At 36.5% G+C, this 27,106-nt stretch overlaps 1 protein-coding gene across 1 annotated transcript in view; it reads right to left on the reverse strand.

The window, feature by feature from the left end:
- ABCB7 (ATP binding cassette subfamily B member 7) overlaps positions 1–27,106 on the reverse strand; it is a 150,756-nt gene that overhangs the window by 53,726 nt on the left and 69,924 nt on the right. Inside the window, exons 2-4 of the mRNA XM_057537985.1 lie at positions 22,019–22,096; positions 19,915–20,001; positions 10,763–10,882 (exon numbers count right to left, since the gene is read on the reverse strand). Coding sequence (XP_057393968.1) covers positions 10,763–10,882; positions 19,915–20,001; positions 22,019–22,096 — 285 coding nt within the window. The remainder of the gene's footprint in view (positions 1–10,762; positions 10,883–19,914; positions 20,002–22,018; positions 22,097–27,106) is intronic.

Raw genomic sequence — 27,106 nt, forward strand, 5'->3', positions numbered from 1 at the left:
GTAGCATTGTTAGCATTGTTTTACTTTTAAAAATATTTTTCAGAAAATTTTAAAGTATCAAAGTTAAGCAAAAAGTGCATTAATCTTTTGAAGACAGTAGTTACTGGAAAACTCTAGCTCCTCCATGAAGCCTTCCCTAAATGCCTAATTCTTGGAACTCCCCATAGCTTCATTTGTGACTCCCTTTGGATGTTTATGTTATATATAGATATATTTTATCATTATTTGTATATTCTTCTCCTTCAGTACACAGCAACTCCAGGAGGGCAAGGCCCACATTTTATTTATTTTTGTATTCCCAGCTGCCTAAGCACAGTACCTTATACCTAATAGTCAATCAACAAATGTTTGTTTAGTACATATTACTATGGTCTGAATGCTTGTTTCCCCCTACCAAATTCATATGTTGAATTCTAACCCCCAGGATGATGGTATTTGGAGGCAGGGCCTTTAGGAGGTGACAAGGTCATGAGGACAGAACCCTCATGAATGAGATTAGTGCCCTTATAAGAGTGCCCAGAGACCCTTCTTGCCCTTTACATCATGTGAGGTTACAAAACAAGACAGCGATCTATGAACCACCCAGTTTATGGCATTTTGTTATAGCAGCCCAGATGGACTGACACATATATTATCCATTACTTTATATAATAGATCCATTCTTGAAGAAATGAGGTATTGATAATATTTTTATAAATCACACTCTCCCCTGAAATTATTTTATAATTTTAAAGTAGCTTATTTTCATTTCTAACAGATTAGTGAGAATATCTTTTTGTACTTGATATTTAATTTTCTGTGCCCCCAATTTCTCTGTCAACTAAGTGGTTTCCAAGACGGTGGTTTCCAAGACGGTAGTGGTTAGAGAATATGAGTAAACTATTTTACAATATTAAAACACTTATTTTATAAAATCAGATGATTTCAGTAAATGTGTTTTATATTTTCCGTAAATCCTTATATTACATATTAAGTGTAATATACTAATAGAAAGACTGAAATTTTTAAAATCCTTAGAAGAGATTAATGATGATGTGATACTCCTATGATGTACATGTGGATGATAAGAAAAGGTACTGCATAAAATTTGTAGGGATTTAAGGAATGAAGGCAAAGAGTATTCTCTCTGTCTCTATCTCTGTGTCTCTTGTGGCAATAGACCCCCTAAACTATACCTCATACAGAACTCTACAGTACTAAAAGAGAATTGCTGTAACTTGGATAGAAGAAATACCAATCCATCCTCTTGGCCTCCTCTGGGCTGCAAGACATCTCTATATAATACAGTTTATCTTAAAAATCTTTGTTGGAGGCAATGACAGCATTAAGAATCTCAGAATCAAAAGAGCATTAAAAAGCAAATAAGCAAGCAGATGGTATACTGTGGTCCCATATGTTAACCATGAAATCCTCCCTTTTCCTTCTACTCACTAAACATTTCTCTCTTTCTGTCTTCCTTATCCTTCATGGATGCCTTAGGCCTTGTTATGAAACCACCACACACTGCTCAGATGGCTGGGTGGCATTCAATTGGAGCTGAAAAGGTTCCTGAACCCTGCCCTAAAGTTCCAAGAAGTATGTGGAGGAGATAGGGAAGATCTGAGTATAAAGGGGCATAGATTGGTCCAAAGTGCTTATATGCCAAAGCATGTAATCAGGTTGAGGAAAAAAATAGGAAGCCGAGGAACGAAAGGGCTAACAATGCATCTAATGCACACAAATTATAAATCACACCTGCAGTACTACTCAAAAATAAATAAGGGACTCGCACTTCAAGATGGCTAAGTAGTAAGACGTGGAGATCACCCTCTTCCCAACAGATACATCAAAAATACATCTACATGTGGAACAACTCCTACAGAACACCTACTGAACGCTGGCAGAAGACCTCAGACTTCCCAAAAGGCAAGAAACTACCCACAGGTACCTGGGTAGGGCAAAAGAAAAGAGAAAAAACAGAGACAAAAGAATAGGGAAGGGACCTGCACTTCTGGGAGGGAGCTGTGGAGGAGGAAAGGTTTCCACACACTAGGAAGCCCCTTCACTAGCAGAGAAGGAGGTGGCGGGGTGGAAGCTTCGGAGCCATGAAGGAGAGCGCAGCAACAGGGGTGCAGGGGGCAAAGCAGAGAGATTCCCGCACAGAGGATGGGTGCTGACCAGCACTCATCAGCCTGAGAGGCCTGTCTGCTCACCCGCCGGGGTGGGCGGGGGCTGGGAGCTAAGGCTTCAGCTTTCGAGGTCAGAGCCCAGGGAGAGGACTGGGGTTGGCTGCGTGAACACAGCCTGAAGGGGGCTGGTATGCCACAGCTAGCCAGTAGGGAGTCCGGGAGAAAGTCTGGACCTGCCTAAGAGGCAAGAGACCATTGTTTCAGGGTGCGTGAGGAGGGGGGGTTCAGGGCAACGCCTAAACGAGCTCCAGAGATGGGTGCGAGCTGCGGATATCAGCGTGGACACCAGAGACAAGCATGAAACGCTAAGGCTGCTGCTGCAGCCACCAAGGAGCCTGTGTGCAAGCACAGGTCACTATCCACTCCTCCCCTCCCGGGAGCCTGTGCAGCCCGCCACTGCCAGGGTCCCGTGATCCAGGGACAACTTCCCCAGGAGAACACACGGTGCACCTCAGGCTGTTGCAACGTCACACCAGCCTCTGCTGCCGCAGACTCACCCCGCATTGCACACCCCTGCCTCCCCCCACCATGAGTGAGCCACAGCCCCCAAATATGCTGCTACTTTAACCCCATTCTGTCTGGGCAGGGAACAGATGCCCTCAGGTGACCTACATGTAGAGGTGGGGCCAATTCCAGAGCAGAGCCCCAGGAGCTGTGCTAACAAAGAAGAGAAATGGAAATTTCTCCAAGAAGCCTCAGTAGCAGCAGATTAAATCTCCACAATCAACTTGATGTACCCTGCATCTGTGGAACACCTGAATAGACAATGAATCATCCCAAAATTGAGGCGGTGGACTTCGGGAGCAACTGTAGACTTGGGGTTTGCTTTCTGCATCTAATTTGTTTCTGGTTTTATGTTTATTTTAGTTTAGTATTTAGAGCTTATTATTATTGGTAGATTTGTTTATTGATTTGGTTGCTCTCTTCCCTTTTTTGTTTAACGTATATATATATTTTTCCTTTTTCTCTTTTTGTGTGTGTGTATGTGTATGCTTCTTTATATGATTTTGTCTGAATAGCTTTGCTTTTACAATTTGTCCTAGGGTTCTGTCTGTCCATTTTTTTTGGTATAGTTTTTAGCACTTGTTATCATTGGTGGATTTGTTTTTTGGTTTGGTTGCTCTCTTATTTCTTTCTGTTTTTTTAGCACTTTTTTATTTTTAATAATTTTTTAAAATTTTATTAACTTTATTGTTTTCCTCCTTCCTTCCTCCCTCCCTCCCTCCCTTCCTTCCTTCTCCCTTTTCTTCTCTGCCATATGGCTGACAGGGTCTTGGTGCTCCAGCCGGGTGTCAGGCTTGACCCTCTGAGGTGGGAGAGTCGAGTTCAGGACACCAGTCCAAGAGAGACTTCCCGGCCACACGAAATATCAAATGGCGAAAGATCTCCCAGAGATCTCCATCTCAACGCTAAGACCCAGCTCACTCAAAGACCAGCAAGGTCCAGTGCTGGACACACTATGCCAAACAACTAGCAAGACAGGAACACAAACCCACCCATCAGGAGAGAGGCTGCGTAAAATCATAATAAGTTCACAGACACCCCAAACCACACCACCAGATGCGGTCCTGCCCACCAGGAAGACAAGATCCAGCTGCATCCGCCAGAACACAGGCACCAGTCCCCTCCAGCAGGAAGCCTACACAACCCACTGAACCAACCTTACCCACTGGGGGCAGACACCAAAAACAACGGGAACTACAAATCTACAGCCTGCGAAAAGGAGACCCCAAACACAGTAAGTTAAGCAAAATGAGAAGACAAACAAACACACAGCAGATGAAGGAGCAAAGTAAAAACCCACCAGACAAAACAAATGAAGAGGAAATAGGCAGTCTACCTGAAAAAGATTTCAGAGCAATGATAGTAAGGATGATCCAAAATCCTGGAAATACAATGGAGAAAATACAAGAAACGTTTAACAAGGACATAGAAGAACTAAAGAGCAAACAAACAACGATGAACAACACAATATATGAAATAAAAAATTCTCTAGAAGGAATCAATAGCAGAAAAACTGAGGCAGAAGAACGGATAAGTGACCTGGAAGATAAAATAGTGGAAATAACTACTGCAGAGCAGAATAAAGAAAAAAGAATGAAAAGAATTGAAGACACTCTCAGAGACCTCTGGGACAAGATCAAAAGCACCAATATTCGAATTACAGTCTTACACCTAAAGCAATTAGAGAAAGAAGAAACAAAAAAATCCCAAAGTTGGCAGAAGGAAAGAAATCATAAAGATCAGAGCAGAAATAAATCAAAAAGAAATGAAGGAAACGATAGCAAAGATCAATAAAACTAAAAGCTGGTTCTTTGAGAAGATAAGCAAAATTGATAAACCATTAGCCAAACTCATTAAGAAAAAAAGGGAGAAGACTCAAAACAATAGAATTAGAAATGAAAAAGGAGAAGTAACAATTGACACTGCAGAAATACAAAGGATCGTGAGAGATTACTACAAGCAACTCTACACCAATAAAATGGACAACCTGGAAGAAACGGACAAATTCTTAGAAAAGCACAACCTTCTGAGACTGAACCATGAAGAAATAGAAAATATAAACAGACTAATCACAAGCACTGAAATTGAAACTGTGATTAAAAATCTTCCAACAAACAAAAGCCCAGGACCAGATGGCTTTACAGGCAAATTCTATCAAACATTTAGAGAAGAGCTAACATCTATCCTTCTGAAATGCTTCCAAAACATAGCAGAGGGAGGAACACTCCCAAACTCATTCTATGAGGCCACCATTACCCTGATACTAAAACCGACAAAGATGTCACAAAAAAAGGAAAACTACAGGTCAATATCACTGATGAACATAGATGCAAAAATCCTCAACAAAATACTAGGAAACAGAATCCAACAGCACATTAAAAGGATCATACACAGTGATCAAGGGGGTTGATCCCAGGAATGCAAGGATTCTTCAATATATGCAAATTAGTCAATGTGATAAACCATATTAACAAACTGATGGATAAAAACCATATGATCATCTCAATAGATGCAGAAAAAGCTTTTGACAAAATTCAACACCTATTTATGATAAAAACACTCCAGAAAGTAGGCATAGAGGGAACTTATGTTAACATAATAAGGGCCATATATGACAAACCCACAGCTAGCATTGTTCTCAATGGTGAAAAAGTGAAACCATTTCCTCTAAGATCAGGAATGAGACAAGGTTGCCCACTCTCACCACTATTATTCAACATAGTTTTTGAAGTCTTAGCCACAGCAATCAGAGAAGAAAAAGAAATAAAAGGAATCCAAATCGGAAAAGAAGAAGTAAAACTGTCACTGTTTGTAGATGACATGATACTGTACACAGAGAATCCTAAAGATGCTACCAGAAAACTACTAGAGCTAATCAATGAATCTGGTAAAGTAGCAGGATACAAAGTTAATGCACAGAAATCTCTTGTATTCCTATACACTAATGATGAAAAATCTGAAAGAGAAATTAAGGAAACACTCCCATTTACCACTGCAACAAAAAGAATAAAATACCTACGAATAAACCTACCCAAGGAGACAAAAGACCTGTATGCAGAAAACTATAAGACACTGAGAAAGAAATTAAAGATGATACAAACAGATGGAGAGATATACCATGTTCTTGGATTGGAAGAAGCAACACTGTGGAAATGAATATACTACCCAAAGTAATCTACAGATTCAACAGAATCCCTATCGAACTACCAATGGCATTTTTTACAGACCTAAAACAAAAAATTTCACAATTTGTATGGAAACACAAAAGACCCTGAATAGCCAAAGCAAACTTGAGAAAGATAAACGGAGCTGGAGGAATCAGGCTCCCTTTCTTCAGACTATACTATAAAGCTACAGTAATCAAGGCAGTATGGTACTGGAACAAAAACAGAAATATAGATCAATGGAACAGGATAGAAAGGCCAGAGATAAACCCACGCACATATGGTCCCCTTATCTTTGAGAAAGGAGGCAAGAATATACAATGGAGAAAAGACAGTCTCTTCAATAAGTGATGCTGGGAAAATTGGACAGGAACATGTAAAAGTATGAAATTAGAACACTCCCTAACACCATACACAAAAATAAACTCAAAATGGATTAAAGACCTAAATATAAGGCCAGACACTATCAAACTCTTGGAGGAAAACACAGGCAGAACACTCTATGACATAAATCACAGCAAGATCCTTTTTCACCCACCTCCTAGAGAAAGGGAAATAAAAACAAAAATAAACCTAATGAAATCTAAAAGCTTTTGCACAGCAATGGAAACCATAAGCAAGAGGAAAAGAGAACCCACAGAAAGGCAGAAAATATTTGCAAACAAAGCAACTGACAGAGGATTAATCTCCAAAATATACAAGCAGCTCATGCAGCTCAATATCAGAAAAACAAACAACCCAATCCAAAAATGGGCAGAAGACCTAAATAGACATTTCTCCAAAGGAGATATACAAATGGCCAACAAACACATGAAAGGATGCTCCACATCATTAATCATTAGAGAAATGCAAATCAAAACTACAATGAGGTATCACCTCACACCAGTCAGAACGGCCATCATCAAAAAATCTACAAACAATTAATGCTGGAGAGGGTGTGGAGAAAAGGGAACCCTTCTGCACTGTTGGTGGGAATGTAAATTGATACAGCCACTATGGAGAACAGTACGGAGGTTCCTTAAGAAACTAAAAATAGAACTAGCATATGACCCAGCAATCCCACTACTGGGCATATACCCTGAGAAAACCATAATTCAAAAAGAGTCCTGTACCACAATGTTCATTGCACCTCTATTTACAATAGCCAGGACATGGAACCAACTTAAGTGTCCATAGACAGATGAATGGATAAAGAAAAAGTGGCACATATATACAATGGAATATTACTCAGCCATAAAAAGAAACGAAATGGAGTTATTTGTAGTGAGGTGGATGGATTTAGAATCTGTCATACAGAGTGAAGTAAGTCAGAAAGAGAAAAACAAATACCGTATGCTAACACATATATATGAAATCTAAAAAAAAAAAAAAAAGGTTGTGAAGAACCTAGGGGCAGGACAGGAATAAAGACGCAGACGTAGAGAATGGACTTGAGGGAAGGGTAAGCTGGGACGAAGTGAGAGTGGCCTGAACTTATATATACTACCAAATGTAAAATAGATAGCTAGTGGGAAGCAGCCGCATAGCACAGGGAGATCAGCTAGGTGCTTTTTATTCATCTAGAGGGGTGGGATTGGGAGGGTGGGAGGGAGACACAAGAGGGAGGGGATATGGGGATATATGTATACATATAGCTGATGTACTTTGTTATACAGTGGTAACTAACACAACACTGTAAAGCAATTATACTCCAATAAAGGTGTTAAAAAATAAATAATGACTAGGTTTTAAAGATTTGGGAGAGTGATTATTTTTAAACTGAGGACAGTATAGAAGCTGAACAAATGGTGTTGGGAATGGTTAAATGCTACTACTATGCTCTACATTCCTAAAGTTGCTCTATGGTGTAGTTCCTACCTAGTGAAAGAAAACTTTTTTTTTTTTTTGAAAACTTTTAATATATATGCTCTGAAAGTACCAGCATGCATCATAACTCCTGGCAATTTCCTCCTTTTCCTGATCCAAAATAAATCAAACATACATTTGAAAAACTTATTTCTTTATATTAATTTCTGTTTACTTGTAATCAGTTTATATGAGATTAGTACAGCACTTTCTATTCTATGGGTGCTCAGTATTTGTTCACAGAAGAATCAAATATTAGCCTTCTGAAAATATTTCAGTCCTTATGGATGTTAACTTGGGTTGCATTTTATACCTGATATTGACCTGTCACCAAGCAACAAAAATTTACATTTTGAAGGATTGAAATTCACTCTAAAAACAAAGTCTAACACAAATGTCATTACTTAGGACTCCTCCCTTTGACTAGCTTGGTCATCTTCTAATCTGCTCTCTTCAATTCAAAAGAAAGTCCAGAAAACAATCTGCCTTTAACTTGTCAGCAAGGTACTTACAATCACATGAAGGAATAAAGGGCAATTTGCTAATTCTGCCTTGCACAGGAGCTCAGAAAAATCTTTATCCTTCAGTAATTTGTAGGTGAAAGACAATTCAGCAACCAATACTGTTCTAAAAATGAAGATGAGTTAAAATTTTTCAACATTAGCTAACAAAATTAGATTTGTAATACAGTTCTCTCTTTTCGGCTTGACAAAGAGAATAAAGTATGGATTCTTGGTTTGTTGCTCGGAATCTTCATTTAAATTCTTTCCCAGGGAAGTTCACTGGGAGAGTACTCACCAGAGCCCATAGATGAGAAAGGAGACAAGAAAATATATGGAGTCTGACTGAATTATTTTGGTTTTACTCTTTAATCATGCCTTCCCTGTTTCCACTATTATTTACTTCCCTACAGGAACACATTTATCACAAGTGACATCTGTAGTTGTCGTCTATTTCTGTTCTTTTCTTAGATTAACTCACTAATTTGCATTGTTTCAACTATCACCTCAATCTCTCCAGCCCTGGGCTCCTTCCTGAACTTGTCTTGCATTTTGTATTATGAGCCACTTGATGTTCCACTGGCACCTCAAACTTAACATGCCCGAAACCAAAATTTTCATCTTCCCAAACAAGACTTCCTGACTTACTACCTACTTCTGTTAAAGGCATTATCATTCTCTCATCCTTGGCATCATCTTTGAATCCTATTCTTTTTTTTACTTTTAATATCTCATCCATTGCTAAGTCTTGTTGATTCTACCTCCCTTAATTCACAATATCTCTGGCATCTCTTCTCTCCATATTACCATTTCTATCATCCGCTCCAGTACAAACTACTATTACCTCTCATCTAGGCTATTATATTAGCCTCCTAACTGGCTGGTAAGTGTTTGCTGAATGAATGCATGAAATGAAAATGAATGAATGGTATCCCTACTTTAGGTCTCTCACCACCCTAATTCATCTTATACAACAGTCAAATTAATTCCCTAAAGTACAGCTCTAACCTTATTACTCTTCTACTCAAAATAGAGGTTCCTACTTCCAACATGATTAAATAAATTTTTGTTTTACAGTTAAGGTATTTCACAGTAGGAATTCTATTTATCTTTCCAAGATTACTTCTAATTCCTCTGAAACATTATCTCCTCATTAGAGCAAAAATGGACTACTCACTACTCATACTATATGTTCTCTCTCATCTTGTCCATGTTATTCCTATACCTGTAATTATCCTACTCATCAATCCAGGCCTATCTCAGACATCACCTCCTCTGTGAAACCTTTCCTGACTCCCCATATTGGTGGTTCTTTCCTTTGAAGCCCTCCAATACTTGAATGGTACTTCTTTTCAATCATTTATGACCTATGTTGTATTATGACAATAAGTAAAATTTGTCTTATCCTTATAATTTGAGGGAAAAAATGTGCTTTATTCATATTTGAATACCCTGTAGGGCCAAGAACAATACTTGTATGACAAGTTCTCAGTAAATATTTTTAGGATAGGGTAAAGAATGAGTAAATAAAAGGGAACACACAGGAGACAGAGAAGAAATAAGTGATAAGACCTGGGTTCTAAAACAATGTATTAACCCTTATACATAGAATGATAACCAAATTATAGCCAAATCTCATTTATACTTTTGAGCAGACATTTTTTTTACCATATTTCTGATGGAAATCCAAATTTATTTTTATTTTAACACGTATAAAATGTTTTACTATGTGCCAGGTACTGTTCTAAGTCTTTTATATGTTAATTTATTTAATTCTTATGACAACCCTATTTTACCTTATTTTACAAATTGGGAAACCAAGGAACGGAGAGTAAGCAATTTACCCAAGGTTACAAGGTTAGTAAGAGGCAGAGCCCAGGAAGCCTGACTTGAGACTATAATATGTACTATGACTATATATTGTACCTAAAGATAATAGAAATCACTGACTTTAAAATCTGAATAAATTGAAAGGAGTTCTTCTTGAAAGCCCAGAGGCATTATCATAACTTTGCCTTATTAAAATGTGTTACAGTATAGTGATGAACTGAGGAGGCTGCTAAGATGTAGAGGGTCCCTATACTGAATGTACCAAAATGCCCAGCTTTTTGGCTTTTGTTTTTTTTTTAAGTTTTCCTGTTTTATTTTTCCCTTCATGTCACACTGCTGTTTACCACTTATGACTATTAATGTACCTAAAAATGTCTTCATCCTCTTTCCAATTTACTAGGAACTGAAAACTAAGCTTACCAGAAATATGTATTAAATAAAAGCCAACAGGACTCTGAGGAGCTTCTTTTACAAGTTCCTTATGCTTTGTTACAACCCAAGATCCTGTATCTTACACTGGTTTCAGGAAGAATTCCATTAGGTTGAGGCTGTTATAAGTCTGATACATAGATAAATCAGGCATTATCATATAATTTCTGCTGACTGCATAGAAGAGTTACATAAACGAGGGCCCTAAATGTTGACAATACTCCCCAAAGTGACTTATATCAGTCTAAGTTTCTTTACTAGAAAATGTCATAGTATTTCCTAGTTATAGCAACAAACAATACATAATTTCTCTTATTCTTACCTTTGCTCCACCCAAAAATCCCAAGGAAATGGCAACCCTAGCTCGTAGATCTGGCCTGTCTCTGGGCCACACATAAGAGAGCATTGCTTTTATGATTTTCTGAGTATCAACATCTTTTAACTGTTGAAAGAGAGAACAAAAGCAGTGAGTAACATGTCATTTCAAAAATAAATATAGTTCAATAGTGTAGAATTATGTAAATATTTGAGGAAAATACGAAAACATTACAAACATAACTTTTATTCTGAATCTAAGGTCAATATCTTTTAAACTCAAACTATTTCAATAGTTTTCCAAAAGCTACTTATTTCTCTAAATTTCTTACTTTCAGCTATAGCCATCCTCATATTGTCAAAAAGTTATCCATACATTTATTTAAAGTTATCTACACATTTATTTCTTATCTATTAAGCTATCAAAATGTTACATAAAATTTAAGAAACATTTCCGTATTTCCAGCTTTGTGGTCAAAATCTTTACATACGTTTGGCCTCTTTATTAGTATGTTTATGTAAGATATTTTGAAACCCTACGTCCAACCTCATGACAGAGCACAGTCACAATACAGTGTTTAGGAAATTATGAGTCTTGGCATTGACTATATAGAACAGAAGCTGGGTTATTAAAAATTTCAACAAAAACATAACTTTCCAGTCATACTTAATCTGACTTAAATCTACCATACATTTTTCTTTTTCCCAAGTTCCCGAGGCAACATTCCCATTAAATCTTTTTGTTTTAGTTTCAGCTTTTAGAAACAGAATATTAAGAATGAAATCTACACTTTCCAAAGCCAAAATAAGAATATATATATATATATATATATATATATATATATATATATATACACACACACACACACACATTCCCAAACTACTATATTATTTTAGTTGGTGAAATAATCCCCATTTTAAAAATTGAAGTATCTGGGCTTCCCTGGTGGCGCAGTGGTTGAGAGTCCACTTGCCAATGCAGGAGACACGGGTTCGAGCCCTGGTCCGGGAAGATCCCAGATGCCACAGAGCAACTAAGCCCGTGTGCCACAACTACTGAGCCTGCACTCTAGAGCCCGCAAGCCACAACTGCTGAAGCCACGTGCCTAGAGCCCATGCTCCGCAACAAGAGAAGCCACAGCAATAAGCCCGCACATCACAACGAAGAGTAGTCCCTGCTCACCGCAACTAGAGAAAAGCCCGCGTGCAGCAACGAAGACCCAGTGCAGCCAAAAATAAATTAAATAAATAAATAAATAAATGTATTTAAAAAATTGAAGTATCTAATCAATTTCTGTAAAAGGTATTAAAAAATAAGAAGAAAGTTAATGCTCATTGTTGGTGAAGATAATATGGAAATAGGTACTCTAATACACTGCTAATGGGAGAGTGCACTGAAATAATCTTTCTGGAAAGCAATTTGATATCTGCCATAAGCTTTTAAAATAATTCTGCCCTTTGTGTTGAGAATTCCACTTCTGGGAACTTAATGCTTTAAAAAAATATATGAATATTCTCCAAGTTGAATCAATTTTACTTCCTAAAAATCTCTTGAATTTGTCTACTTCTTTCTGTTTCCACCACAAACGTAATCCAAGCTATCATCTTTCTCACATAAACCACTGCAACAATCTCTTAATTGATCTCCTTGCATTGGCTCTGCTCCTGGTCTAATTAGTTCAGCCTGCAATCAGATATTACTCAGTTTAAAACCCTTCAATGTATATAATATGTATAAAATAGATAACTAATAAGAACCTGTTGTATAAAAAATAAATTAAATTCAAAAATTAAAAAAAAGTAAAAATAAAAATAAAGCATTGCTAAAAAAATATATGTATATATATATATATATATATACACACACACACACACACACACACACACACACACACACATGGCCCTAAATATAAGAAGATGCTCAACTTTACTCATAAAAATAAAAAGTGCAAATTAAAACAACTCTGATATATTTTTTATCTGATCAGATTAGCAAAGATAATGCTTTGTTATGGTGAAATTATTAAGAGATGGGCACTCCCAAATATTTGTTTTTATATTCAAAGATCATCTCTGGAAAGATACCAAAGAAACTGGTAATAATGTTTGCCTCTGGGAAGGGGAAAAGGGTAGGGGGAAGATTTTTTTTTTAATTCTGTATCCTTCTGTTCTTTTTGAATTTTGAACCATGTGAATGTGTTACCTTTTTAAAAAATTAATACAATTTTAATTAATAAAAAATATAAATTGAAGTAAACAAACAAACAAAAAAACCCTTCAGTGGCATCCTATCACTCTTAGGATAAAGATCAAAGTCCATACCATGGCTTATGAGGCTCTGCTTGCCCTGGCCCCTAGCTTCCTCTCTAGTCATGTCTTATACTACTGCTTTCAGTGTTCACGCCACACTACCTTTCTTTCAGCTCCTCAAATAGACTATAATCTCTCCTGCCACAAGGCCTTTGCACAATACCTTTCACTTTGTCTAGAATAATCTCTCTCTCTGAAACACCAACATGCCCTCAACTTCTTCCAGTTAGTTAACTGCCAGCTCAAGCAGCACTTCCTCAATGAGGTCTTCCCTAACCCCAGTCAGGATCCTTGGCTATATTCTCTCACAGAACAGTATTCCTTTTCTTTCAGAGAATCCATTTCAGTTATAAACTACATATTCACAACGTGATTATCTGATTAACAACTGCTCTCCTGCTAGAATTTAAATTCCACATGAGTAGTAACTTTGTGTTTTGTGCTCACTGTTGTAACCCAATACCAAACACAATGGCTGACACACAGTAAAGGTACTCAAGGAATAACGAATATTTATTGAATAAAGGGATGAAAAATTTAGCCATAAGGATGTTTATTCCCATGCTGTTTTAATAGGGGAAAAATTGGGTTTAGACTAAATGATCAACAGTGGAGAATCATGTAAACAAGTTACAGTGAATGCATACAGCAAAATATAGCCATTCAGAAATATATGCAGTGACACAGAAACATATCAAGTGAAAAAAACAGAGTATAAAACATTTTTTGTGGAAAAAATTGTTATGTGTGTATGAGTTTACACATGCATACAAATGGATCTGGAAAGCAATACCCCCAAAGTGTTAACATCAGTAGCTGTGAATATATGGAATCATTGATGATTTTTAATATTCTTTTTGCTTTCTTGTTTTCTGTAGTTCACATATAATAAGAAGAAAATTTAATTCATTTTGGGGGGAAAAGTTAGACAATTTCAAGTAGATTTGCACAGCAAAGAATGGGGGGAAACTGTCAACATATAAGAAACCCAGGACAACACATTATATTATACAGGGTAGCTTTTATATTATAGTTATTCCATCCAAGGCTCAGCAAACTATTTTCTAGTCTCTTTTATTCAGTTTATTGAGTAAACAGTAACAGAAATAAAACTGTTCATATTGTACTGAAAACAGGACTACCTTCTTGAGCTGCTTTAAATACACTGGATTGCAAAAACATGAAATGCTGAAAGTATAGCTCTTAATGCTTTATTTTATACACACATACACTCACACATATGAGCTCTCATAACTGGTAGCGTATTTTTAAAAAGGGAATAAAGCTGTAATTTTAAAATTCACTTTTCCAATTGAACTAATACTAAACAAATATAATTTGATGTGTTATAACACAAACTGCGACATTTCAACTACTTCCCCATTTCACAAGTTGCGTCTGTCTTATTTTTCTTGATGGAATAATAGCAAAAAGGCCCTGTTTCCACATATCTTTAGAAACACTCTCTCTTGTCAAAAACCTTCTACAACACACCCCAAAATTTCTTCAATAAGGACACAGAGAAGTTATGGCTAAGAGCAAGAAAATTATTCTAGTTGGCTTAATAGTGCATAAAATGTCACCACCTCATTTAACAAAATGGGTTCTAAAGTTGTGTAATCATGCATTATGAGTCCATTAGGCTGTAAAGTACATGTCTTTCAGTTATAGTTTAGATAAACTACAAAGTTTGAAAAATAACATCTTTTTTAAAGAGCAGGCCAAATCAAGAGGCATTTCAGAGGCTGAGGCACATTTTTAAAGTATTTTAAACCAACTTATTCCTGCTGTACAAGAGTAAAATAAAATTGAAGGCCTCCTGAAAGGCCAGATCCTGAATGACAATATACCCCCTTTCAAAATCACCACAGTTAATTCGTACTGGACACCCAATGGTAATCCTGAAAGACAAAAGACTTATCTAAAGCTGAAAAGAGACCAGTCGCAGCTTGAGACTGAATCAGATACCATCTTCACATCAACTCATCTTTCCATTTCAGGCTGAGCAATACAAATAGCATATACACCATTTTAAGATCACATTCTTAAAGAAAAGGTGAGAAATGTACGAAATGATCAAGGAGGATGACAAGAAATTGAATTATTTGAAAATACACTATGTAAGGAGTAATTATAGTATAGGGGGAAAAAACCCCAATGATTTAAGAAAAGAAAGTTCTTTCTCAAGGGTCAAAGTTCCTGAAGTAATCAACGGTTGATATCATAGTTTTTCTTTAAGCCTTGCTTACACATAAACAGAAAATATGAAATTTTATGAAATTCTTTAACTTTTCTGTTTATAATTTTCACAGTACATAGAATTTAGAAGTTGTTTTAAAAACATAACTGTGATCACTACATCATGATAACAAAAGTTCTCTAAAGTGAACACTATAGAAATATTAAAAAGCCTGTAAAAGTAGGAGTCAATCTACTATCCTCCTCTGCTATCATATACAATGTGGCCTTCTTGCTGTAGCTAGATAGACTCAAGTTCAAAACATGAAACTGATATTTTAAGCCCCATTACACTGTAAAACTACTACTACGTTAGTATGAGGAATAAAAGTTTTTAGAAAGGTCTCAACTATATACTGGAATTATCTAGCCATAATAAAGGAAAGCAATTAGATTCAGAATAAAAACACAAGAGTAACAAAAGAAGGAATTCAAATTGGCTCACTAAGATCTTTGAATGATAACAAAATTGTACTGAATTTTTTTCCCCTAGAAATGAGTTTGGAAGAAAAGGTTTGGAGACATCAGAGAGCTGTCAAAGAAGAGATGAAAGTAAGTGAAAACAAGCTGGACAAAAAGAAAACAGCAGGTACCAGAGAAGAAACTTGACTGATACTAGAAACAATGCCCAATAAATATTTATTCAATTAATGAATTAACTATTCTTAAACACATGAGGACAAGTTCCAGGAGGAACACCTAAATGCTTGATTTATTAAGTCATCACAACTTTTCACGGATTTTTAAATATTTATTTATTTGGTATTAATATATAGCTTAATAAGCTTTATGAGGCTGGGCAGGTAAGAAAAAATAATGAAAGGAATATCTACTTGTACACAGGGCACTGAAACAGCACAGTAGGCCAAAAACAAACACGAAAGTAACACTGGAAGTCCCTGACCCAATAGTGTATAACTGGAAAGCCACTGCTTATATGCAGCACTGCTCAATTCAACAGCATGACCTGAGGGAAAGATGCAGTTGCTCATAGTCATAAGTACTGTAAGTGAATATCTATAGCTAATAACCATGTGGACAGGGCACAAAAAGGACAAATAAAAAATTAAAACACACCTGGAGCAGCTCACCTGGTAGAATTTTCAGATATTAAAGATAACTGTATATTGATAAACTGAATACATTTTGCTTCTCAAGTCAGTGATTTCATATTTCTCACCAGAAAAGGCTGTTTAGCACTGAAGCAAGAGCAATTTTTTCTACCAAAAGTCCACTCATTTCAAGGGAGTGAAGCCCACTGGGCTTCGATAGGAAAATGAAAGAGTAAGAAAAAAAAAAGATTTTTGATAAAGGTAGCAGAATCACCTTTTCTTGCAAGGTGAATTTATATAAGAATTCTGGTTTTAGAGACATTCCTAAATTTCACTAGCAAGAAATGTTCTAACTCACAGAATCAAGGGATTGGTTTAGAAGGAAACTACTTGGAGGCAAAACTTATGGAGAGGAAGAAAAAAAATATACCAAAAAATTTTGGATGCTATTTGTATTGTATAAATGTGGGCTATAGGCTGAATGTTTTCTCTCTAAAGAACTAATTTAGCAGAGACTTTGGAAATGCCCACAATTTCAAGGATAAGCAAACCATCCAAAGAACTGTCTCTTCAATCCAAGCTAAAGATAACTAACTGCAATTAAAGGAATAATTTTAACCACTACTTCAATACTGTTAGGGATAACAGTGGCTTGATAAAAGCTAGGTCAAAAGATAAGAAATTTGAGTAGATATCTAATGGAAAAATCTAGAAAGTAAGTGAAAAACTTTTCCCACATTATTGGGGATATAAGCATAATGAGTTTATGGGTGGGAGAGGAAAGATATATTAATTGTCAGGAAAAGCTTTGCAATTATTGTTGCTTTCTCTATACCTCAAAGTTTGTTTTCTAAGCTCTGTTGGTCTGAAACTGCAATGAAGAGCTTATCTGGCAGTGAAAAGGCCCTAGGAAAAAATGGCTTATTCTACCTATGAGATTGATTTGAACCCAACAGTTTAATAATTTATAATTAAAAAAACTACCAAGTTGACTGATATTCGCATTGGCCAGTCAGTGAATTCTCTATCTCAAAGGGAAGTCAATTTGAGAAATTAAATAAAGATCATAAGGCTGCTTGATGATGGATGTAATCAGAGCTGAAAAATGGCCTCTCCATGTCATACAGGTACTCTTGTCCACTGGTCTGTGTGTCCACTCATTTTAACAAGCCTGGAGGCTTATTATTCCATTCTCTCTCCAATCCTCCATTTTTTAATACTCTAAGTTGCTGTTTCACTTCTTAGATTATATCAATATTTATATCAAAGCCTCTGATTGCTCTAGTAAATGCTAATCTCTCTTTCAATACTACTAGCTTCTGACAATATCCAATCAATGAGGATATGTTTCTAACATTAAAAAAAGAGTATGTCAAGCAAAGTCCAGGAAGCAGTCCTTATATTAAGCTCTGCATTATTCGTGTTTTTATTATGAGCACAGGATTATCTAAATTTACTAACGGATGCTTCTCCCAAAGAGGCACATAATAAAGTTTAAATGCAGGAGCAAAGTTCCAAAATCCTTTAAAAATCTGAAGATTCTATTATAAAACAAGTAAGACTTTAATTCATCTATTTTAACAACAGGAGCTTCCAAATATTGAAACTGCCACTCTTTTTTCACAACCCCTTTACTATAGCCACACTGGATAAACAAATGATTTAAATACCTTCTGAGTAGCATTATTAATGCTTAAGAACATACAAGTAGAAATGCATAGAAAGTAAAGTGATAAAAGTTTCAGTTGGTTATAAGGTAAAATCTATAACTTGTCAGAGTGATAAAATTTCTACATGGTAGTTTAGATATTCTGCCATCTACACTGTTAAGTTTCTGAACAGCAGGGACTGTGTCTTGCTCATTACTGTATCTCCAGTTACTTAACACAGAGTTATGCACAACGCAGGTATTCAATAATACATACTTGTAAAATGAATGGACAACAGCAGAGTATAGGACTTAACAACAATCTCACATTACAGTAACAGCAGCTAATATTTACTGAATACTTACTATGTGACAGGCACTATTCAAGAGCTTTGCATGGTGTGAGGAGTTAACTCATTCAAATCCCCTTTGCTATGATTATCAGTCCCATTTTAAAGATGAAGAAACTGATACATACAGAAATTAAGTATCTTGCTCATGGTCATTCCAGTAGGAAATGATGGAGCCAAGATTCAAATCTAGGCAGTCTGGCTCCAGAGCTCAGGCTTTTAACTGCAATTCCATATTGCCTCTTTTCTGGTGTAGCCTTCATGCTCTATTATTCTATGATTCTTTTTAGCTAATGAGGCTAAAGTAACACAAAGATGTCAGGGAACAAATGATAAAGAAGAGACCAAATATAAAGATTTACAATGATTTTTGCTTTGTTTTTATTTTACTGGAGAATAAAGAATCTATCTTGAAGTTTATATTGCTTTGGTCTAAGACTGCTTTTCCTGTATTAGTCAACATATTTTTGGTGTGTTTAGAACATTACTTACAAACTATCCTTAAGACGCTTTGGTGACAATCCTGAAAGCTGGCAAATATTATGCTAATGATATGATATCATGCCATACCCATATATCCATAATATATGGATAAACAAATTTCAGTATTTGTATTAATTTTTTAAAATTCTATTTTATAATACTTTGTTGTTTCTAAAGACAACCAGGACAAATGTTAATATGTAAAAATGGGATAGAAACATGAATGTGATGTGTTTTGAGTTCTGTGAAAGAAGCTACATGGGGGATTAAAGAAACAGGGAGAAAAGCACTGGAAAGGTTTTCTTACCAATCACCTCGCACCAATAAAATAAAATTTATTTATCTCTCTACAATTTAGAGAGCACTTTAACATAAAATTTGTTCACTTGCCAATAAACCTGAAAATATCACTTCTACTTAGAGATACCATGCATATACTGGTTGGGTGAAGTTAGAGGAAGAAAATAAAGGCAAGCTTAGAGAAAGAGGGCCAGATGGAGAATTGTATAACAGTATTCCAATGACAGTTTCACTCACTTAGAAAAAGTGTAGTGCAATTAAATTTTTTGATTTCAGTGGCCCTACTGTTTAGCTTGTCTGTATAATGATAATGATAAAGAATATGGATAATTAAATAAATGGGTCAGGTAAATGGAGGATTTACCATGAAGCTAGGGGACATTCTAGAATCTTTTTAAACCAAGAGTATAGAAGGGAAAACATTAACCTTAACACACATACACACACACATACACATTACTTATAAGAGCTAAATGTAATTTATCTATATATAATGCTAGATTATATAACAAATAACCACAACCAATGCTATTTAAAATAAAGAACTAAAATACTTAGGTTGGCAACTAACTTTTTTTCTTTTTTAGTCAATCACAATATTTTTGTCTTAAGCTTGAGAAAATCTGATCTATATAACCATGGTCAATTCATATGGTTTTGTATTAGAAAACCTGCAGTTACATGAGTCAATCAAAATATTCTGTAATATAACAATCTTTAATATATCTATCTTCCAATCGGCTATAAGAATTTCCAGGTACTTGTTATTGTCTCTTACCCCTTCTTTCGGGTCTGTGTGGAGTCCTCCTCCTGCATGACCATGCCAACATGTCCTCTTTTCTATGAGTGGCCATACCTGAAGAACCTAGTTGAAGATGATACCAAGCCATCCATTAGCTATTAAAGAATTTCAGATCTTTAAAAATCTGATCTAATGAATGCCCCCCCCAACAAATTCAGAGGCATACCTTTGAGCCTAGCATAGCTAAGTAAAACACCTTCATAATAAACTTACAGACACATTTATACAAAGAATATTGAGATATAACAAATTACTCATACAGAAGTTACTTTCTCTAAATAGTTTTTGAAATTAATGTTTAAAAGATTTAACTTGTAATATACTTCTATTCGACTTATACCAGCTTTCTTACCGTCATTTGCTACTAAGGTACTGTGTAGCCTGTAACTCTCTCATTGGCAAGTATATAATACAGTTAATTAATTCTATCCCACTTGCTTTCCATGCGTATAACATTTTTGCTTTACAATTTAATATAGTTGATCTTACATAACTGATTCTTTTTCTTATTATTCTGGCTTACAAATATATATATTTAGAAACAAAGTACAATTTACTTCTTCACAGTCTATCTTATGCTAGAGTAACCTGCATACATGTTTTGTCTTTACTACTATATGGTAATTTTCTTAAGATTAGGGACAGTCTCTTTTATCCTTGTATCTCCCATGGCCCATACCACAGTGTCTTTGTACATGGGCTTGTTGAATTAGCTTATAAAACAAAGCTATCTATAAATTTCCCAACTAGTCTTAAAAATATGCAAATATCTTGCCTATTATAATTTTTTAAAAGGCCCTAGATTACTGCTCAGGTTACAAAAATATAAAAAGTAAATCATTTGAGAAAATATAGTAGTTGAAAAGATAGTAAAGATTAGGCTTAAGATTTAGGCTTGCTAATTTTAAAGTGTTTCCTCAAAAAATTACTTAACTACATGGATATAATAATGCTTCTTCAGTAGCCATAATAATCAATAATTAATGAACAAGGGCATAGTTTTTTACAAACATAAACGTGTATCAATACTGAATCCTAAGAGTTATCAGCTCTGGACCAAGCTATGAAAATGGAATTACAGAAAGCAAAAGTGCCTTCTTGTCCTCACCAGTTGAGACCCAAAAAGTAATTGCCATAAATGGGTTACTGATTTTTGGATCAACAATCTTGAAGCATGTTGAAAGGGAAAACATCAAAAGGTAATATTTAGTGTGACAATGTCACTTTGTGACATTTTTTCCCTCTAAAAGACTGAGCAATGTTACATCAAGGGGTCTAGTAAATAACACAGAAGATAATGAGGTCTTCAACACAGCAAAAGATTAAAATATAAATATACAGTGGTGTTATAAACAATGAGAAGATGGAGCACCTTAACTTAAAACTTTAATTAAGTAATGGAAAATCTAATTCATTTCTACAGCTTCTGCATAAATTAGAACAATGCTTTGTACCTTAATGGCAAATAATTGTTAATCAAAAAGAAAAAATAAAGGAAGTACTCAGGACTTAGACTGTCTTCTAATTTTCTAGTCTTTCTATCTTGGAGATTTATTTGCCTCACTTTAAAGCACTAAGAATTTTTAAAGGCGTCTTTCAATTACATTAGCAATGAAAAATAACCCTCATCAACATGTAAACTCACATGACTTTACCCCACAGGCTCTAATAAGCTTACAGTACCTTGATATTCTGATATTTGAACATCTTCTAAGGTAAAGAAACTTTAATCACTTGAAAAATGTACAGCATTCCATATATCACATACAAATTACCAGGATAAATTTAAGCATCAACAAGCTGCCATTACATTTATAAAAGCTTTCTAAAAACATTACTCTAGTTGGCATTGATCTCAAGAGATTCAGACAGATTTCTTCAGGAGTAGAAAAATATCAAGATTTCTTTCTCCATTTCCAGTAGCAAAAACATATCTTCTTATTCATCTTGCCAGTACTTAGAAAAAAAATAAAAAGGGAAATTATTTGGAAAATATAAAATATGTAGTATAAATTGGAAAATGCTCCATGGGCTTACACCTTTTTCCTAGCTATATGTAGAAGTGTCTGCTTCATCTTACCCTTGTAGCGTCTAATAACTGTCTTGAATTGCCTTTTCCTAGTCTCTGCCATGTGGTATGTCTTAATGACTCTGAGATCTGCAGAAGAGAAAAAAAAAGAGGGAAGAAGTTTCAGAGTGGACAGTTAATGTTCATAGATTTCTTTTATTGTCCATAAACATACATAAAACTAAAACCATAGCCAATATTAGAAAGATGGTTATGTTTCTAATACATACCTAAAAAGGTAAAAAATAAAATGTGTGGTCCAGATATAAAGTAAATTATTACCCATTAAAAGTGTCAAATTGTACTTTCTTTTTACCCTCTTTCTCTCTAGGTTTCTCTTTGTTTCTGAAAGTCTCCGATGAAGTCTTCAACCCCATTTCTTTCTTAAATGGCTTCTATGATCTTTTCAAACACTCCTCTCTTTACTGTATTTTATTATGTTCTACCTTGTGTGTGATCCCTCTTTAGTCTTAATGTGAACGCTAAATTTAGATACTGGTCACAAGATCACTTTTGCCAAGGTTTGTAACCAGGTGATGGATTCTTGGGCCAATTTTTTGTCTTGATAATATTCCAGAAGTGGAGTTGAAAGAAAGCAGAATAAAAAAATAGACATCTGTAGAATGGACACGCATCCTTCTAAAATGCACCATCAATTTAGTGAAGAAAAATTTGCTTCTTAGGTCAAGAATCTCTCAAAAGGCAGGTAGTACTTAGGTTTTCCCTAAGCTATACATGAGTTGTACAAATGGATTAATGTCATTATATAAAAGTCAATGTTGTATACTGCAAAAGAGCAAAAATTAAATCAACCAAAAAACAACCTCCATACACACAAAAAAGCTAACCAAATTATTGAGAAAATTAACTCAGTTGCTTCCTAGAATGTAATGAATGGTAGCGGTTCCTGTTTATGTATACTTGTAAATACATAAGGCATTCCCTGAATTATAAAAATTTCAAAAATACTAATAGCTATTTGCACACTGTCTTGCCAAACCCAAGCTCCTACAACATGCCATGTACCCTCAAACCTCTATAAGCCTTCTACTGTCAATGATACCTTTCTGGTGCTTAACTCAATTGTTTTCCTCACTGTCTTTCACCCTACTCAGACCTCATACAAGCTTTACTCCCTCATTTTCCTATTTTTCATAAGCCCCCAGTTCAAGTAACTATATTTCAAGCAAGATCTCGCATATGTCTGCACATGCATATGCAATTTAATCTTCTTTGTCTTTCAAAATTTACCCAGCTATCTCACAATGACTATCCACCTGCTTTATTCTCTCTCGAAACGTTGCCTATATATGGCCAATAGGTAAAAGATAAATGTTGATGACACATTTAAATTAACAGCAAAAACATACTTTCTAAAATGATATTGGTCAAAATAAAGATAATTTATCAAAAAATCTAAGCCCTTGAAAGTACCCATAAAACCCCTTCAAAATTTCTAGCTATCTCTATCCTTCTCTAATCAAACCATGTTTCCCTTATGCATCAGGATTCAAGGTAAATAATTTTTAAATGTTCACATTCAAACTGAACTTTTATTACTAAGATAGCATTGTAAAATTAAGAACTATATCAGGCATATAAAAAGCTCACAAAACAATATAATGAACACAACATGTATTCGCTACCCCACCTAAGAAATAACAGATAAAAAGAAAGCCCCTGACATGCTCCTCTACAATGCCATCTCCTTCCTGTTCCCCAGAGAAGATCAGCATTGATTATTTAAAACATCTTTCATTGCAAAAGCAAAAACAAAAACAACAGTCACATAATGTGTTAACTCCTTTTGAGGGCTAGTCCCACCACTAATTAAAATATTGTTTCTATGGAAAAAAATGTTCTGACTTCTAAACAACAGACTTACAAACACTTCTGAAACACAATATATTTGTAAGTTAGGGATTAACTCTACTTTTACAACTCTGAAGGAAGGGGTTTATAGCAAAACAAACAACAACAACAACAAAAAACTTAAATGGAGGAGGGCAACAAGGGAAAACAAGATGATTAATTCTTTGAAACTTGATTTGAAAATTAGAGGGTTGGCCTAGATGCTCTCTAAGGTCCCTTTCAACTCTAAAATTCTGTGATTTTTATGGAATAAAGTGAAAATGCTTCAGTTATTACTTGGATTTTAAAAATCTTAATTGAGAAGCTTGTGTTTATTTCTTCAATAAATCTAGCCTCTGAATTTATTTATAACACCATCCCTCCAAAGACACACACAGAAATAAATCATATATTACTGAAAATAACAGACATGACTACTGTTCACAGATACCATACAAATGCAGTATTCTGAAAATGACAATCTGCCAGTCCATTTGAAGAGGCATGTAAGTTAAAACACTGGAGAGTCATGTTTATTTTACCTAAAAAAAGAAGAAATTCTGGAAGAACCTAAAAGTCAAGGATTCTGTGGCATCCAAGCATAATAATGTACGCTCTCATCTAGAACAGAACTATCTGTCCACTAATTAATAAAAATATTAATCCTCGATAGACAATTGCATAGGCACAATATCTTGCTCTGTGTAGACATTCAATTATTATTTACAAAAATTTTATCAGCACTAAAACCATCAATCTAGCAGACAGAACTACCTCCACATAAATGAGACTAAGATTCAAGCATCGGAGGCTAATAAAATCAAAACCTATTCCATTACAATTGCATTTTTCCTTTAAGGTAAAAATTCAATTTTACTAAAAATAATCCTATTAAATAACTCTTTAGTGATTACTAAATATGATTGCATCCTTTTTTAGAATAGTTAGCTTTCATAGTACAAGTTATGTTCAGTGTTTATGACACTTGAAGAATTACCTAATAATAAACAGAGATTAAAGAGTAATTTATAAATTGTCAACCCATCAGGGATTTTGGAGTCAATTATATATTCTGCATTCCTGAGGCTTTGGAAACAGAACTAAGTTTACAATTACCCATCCATGATGCATGTAATGCTTAACAGTATCAAACAGTCATGCATGAATATTGTTATCATCTGATCATTATAAACTTAAAACATTTAAAATTAAGCTCTTGATACATTTTTAAAGAGAAACATAATTTAAAATTACATTTAACTTACTTTAAAAGTTTAAAAGTCTGAAATAAATGTTATTTAAACTTGGTTTTCTTCCCAACTTCTTAGAAACTAGCTGTGGGGGGAGGGGTATGGAGAAAAGGAGAGGAAGTAAGGGGGGAGGTGGGTGGGGGACCTGAGGGGTAAGAGGAGGAGAGGGAGAGGAGAGAAAATGTTAGACTGACTTCTTAGATTTTGTAATTATATTTCTCAACTGTAAGTTGAAGGATAAAAGGATTTCCTTCATTGTGTTAGATATTCAATAAATGTGTGTTGAATGAATGAATAAATAGCTCAAGGATCTTGGGCAGCTCGCATCAGCTAAGTATTCATTCATTAAACCACAAAAACGGGGTTCACAGAGAAGATGGCGGAAGAGTAAGACGCGGAGACCACCTTCCTTCCCACAGATACAGTAGAAATACATCTACACGTGGAACTGCTCCTACAGAACACCCACTGAACGCTGGCAGAAAACGTCAGACCTCCCAAAAGGCAAGAAACTCCCCACGTACTTGGGTAGGGCAAAAGAAAAAAGAAATAACAGAGACAAAAGAATAGGGACGGGACCTGCACCAGTGGGAGAGAGCTGTTAAGGAGGAAAGATTTCCACACACTAGGAAGCCCCTTCACGGGCAGAGACTGCGGGTGGCAGAGGGGGGAAGCTTCGGAGCCACGGAGGAGAGCGCAGCCACAGGGGTGCGGAGGGCAAAGCGGAGAGACTCCCGCACAAAGGCTCGGCGCCGAGCAGCGCTCACCAGCCCGAGAGGCTTGTCTGCTCACCCGCCGGGGCGGACGAGGCTGGGAGCTGAGGCTCGGGCTTCGGTCGGACTGCAGGGAGAGGACTGGGGTTGGCGGCGTGAACACAGCCTGAAGGGGTTAGTGCACCACAGCTAGCCGGGAGGGAGTCCGGGAAAAAGTCTGCAGTTGCCAAAGAGGCAAGAGACTTTTTCTTGCCTCTTTGTTTTGCGGCACGCAAGGAGAGGGGATTCAGAGTGCCGCCTAAACGAACTCCAGAGACGGGCGCGAGCCGTGGCGATCAGCGCGGACCCCAGAGACGGGCAGGAGACGCTAAGGCTGCTGCTGCCGCCACCAAAAAGCCTGTGTGCGAGCACAGGTCACTCTCCACACTGCCCTTCCCGGGAGCCGGTGCAGCCCGCCACTGCCAGGGTCCCATGATCCAGGGACAACATCCCCGGGAGAACGCACGGCGCGCCTCAGGCTGGTGCAACGTCACGCCGGCCTCGGCCGCCGCAGGCTCGCCCCGCCTCCTCTGTACCCCTCCCTCCCCCCGGCCTGAGTGAGCCAGAGCCCCCGAAGCAGCTGCTCCTTTAACCCCGTCCTGTCTGGGTGGGGAACAGACGCCCTCAGGCGACCTACACGCAGAGGCGGGTCCAAATCCAAAGCTGAACCCCGGGAGCTGTGCGAACAAAGAAGAGACAGGGAAATCTCTCCCAGCAGCCTCAGAAGCAGCGGATTAAAACTCCACAAACAACTTGATGTGCCTGCATCTGTTGAATACCTGAATAGACAACGAATCATCCCAAATTCAGGAGGTGGACTCTGGGAGCAGGTGATATTAATTTTTCCCCTTTTCCTTTTTTTGTGAGTGTATATGTATATGCTTCTGGGTGAGATTTTGTCTGTATAGCTTTGCTTTATAATAGCTTTATTTTACTTCACTATATTATAGCCTCTTTCTTTCTTTCTATTTTTTCTCCCTTTTACTCTGAGCCATGTGGATGAAAGGCTCTTGGCGCTCCAGCCAGGCATCAGGGCCGTGCCTCTGAGGTGGGAGAGCCAACTTCAGGACACTGGTCCACAAGAGACCTCCCAGCTCCACGTAATACCAAACGGCAAAAATCTCTCAGAGATCTCCATCTCAACATCAAGACCCAGCTTCACTCAACGACCAGCAAGCTACAGTGCTGGACACCCTATGCCAAACAACTAGCAAGACAGGAACACAGCCCCATCCATTAGCAGAGAG

This window comes from Balaenoptera acutorostrata, chromosome X, assembly GCF_949987535.1.
Source record: "Balaenoptera acutorostrata chromosome X, mBalAcu1.1, whole genome shotgun sequence".
Classification (NCBI taxonomy): Eukaryota; Metazoa; Chordata; class Mammalia; order Artiodactyla; family Balaenopteridae; genus Balaenoptera; species Balaenoptera acutorostrata.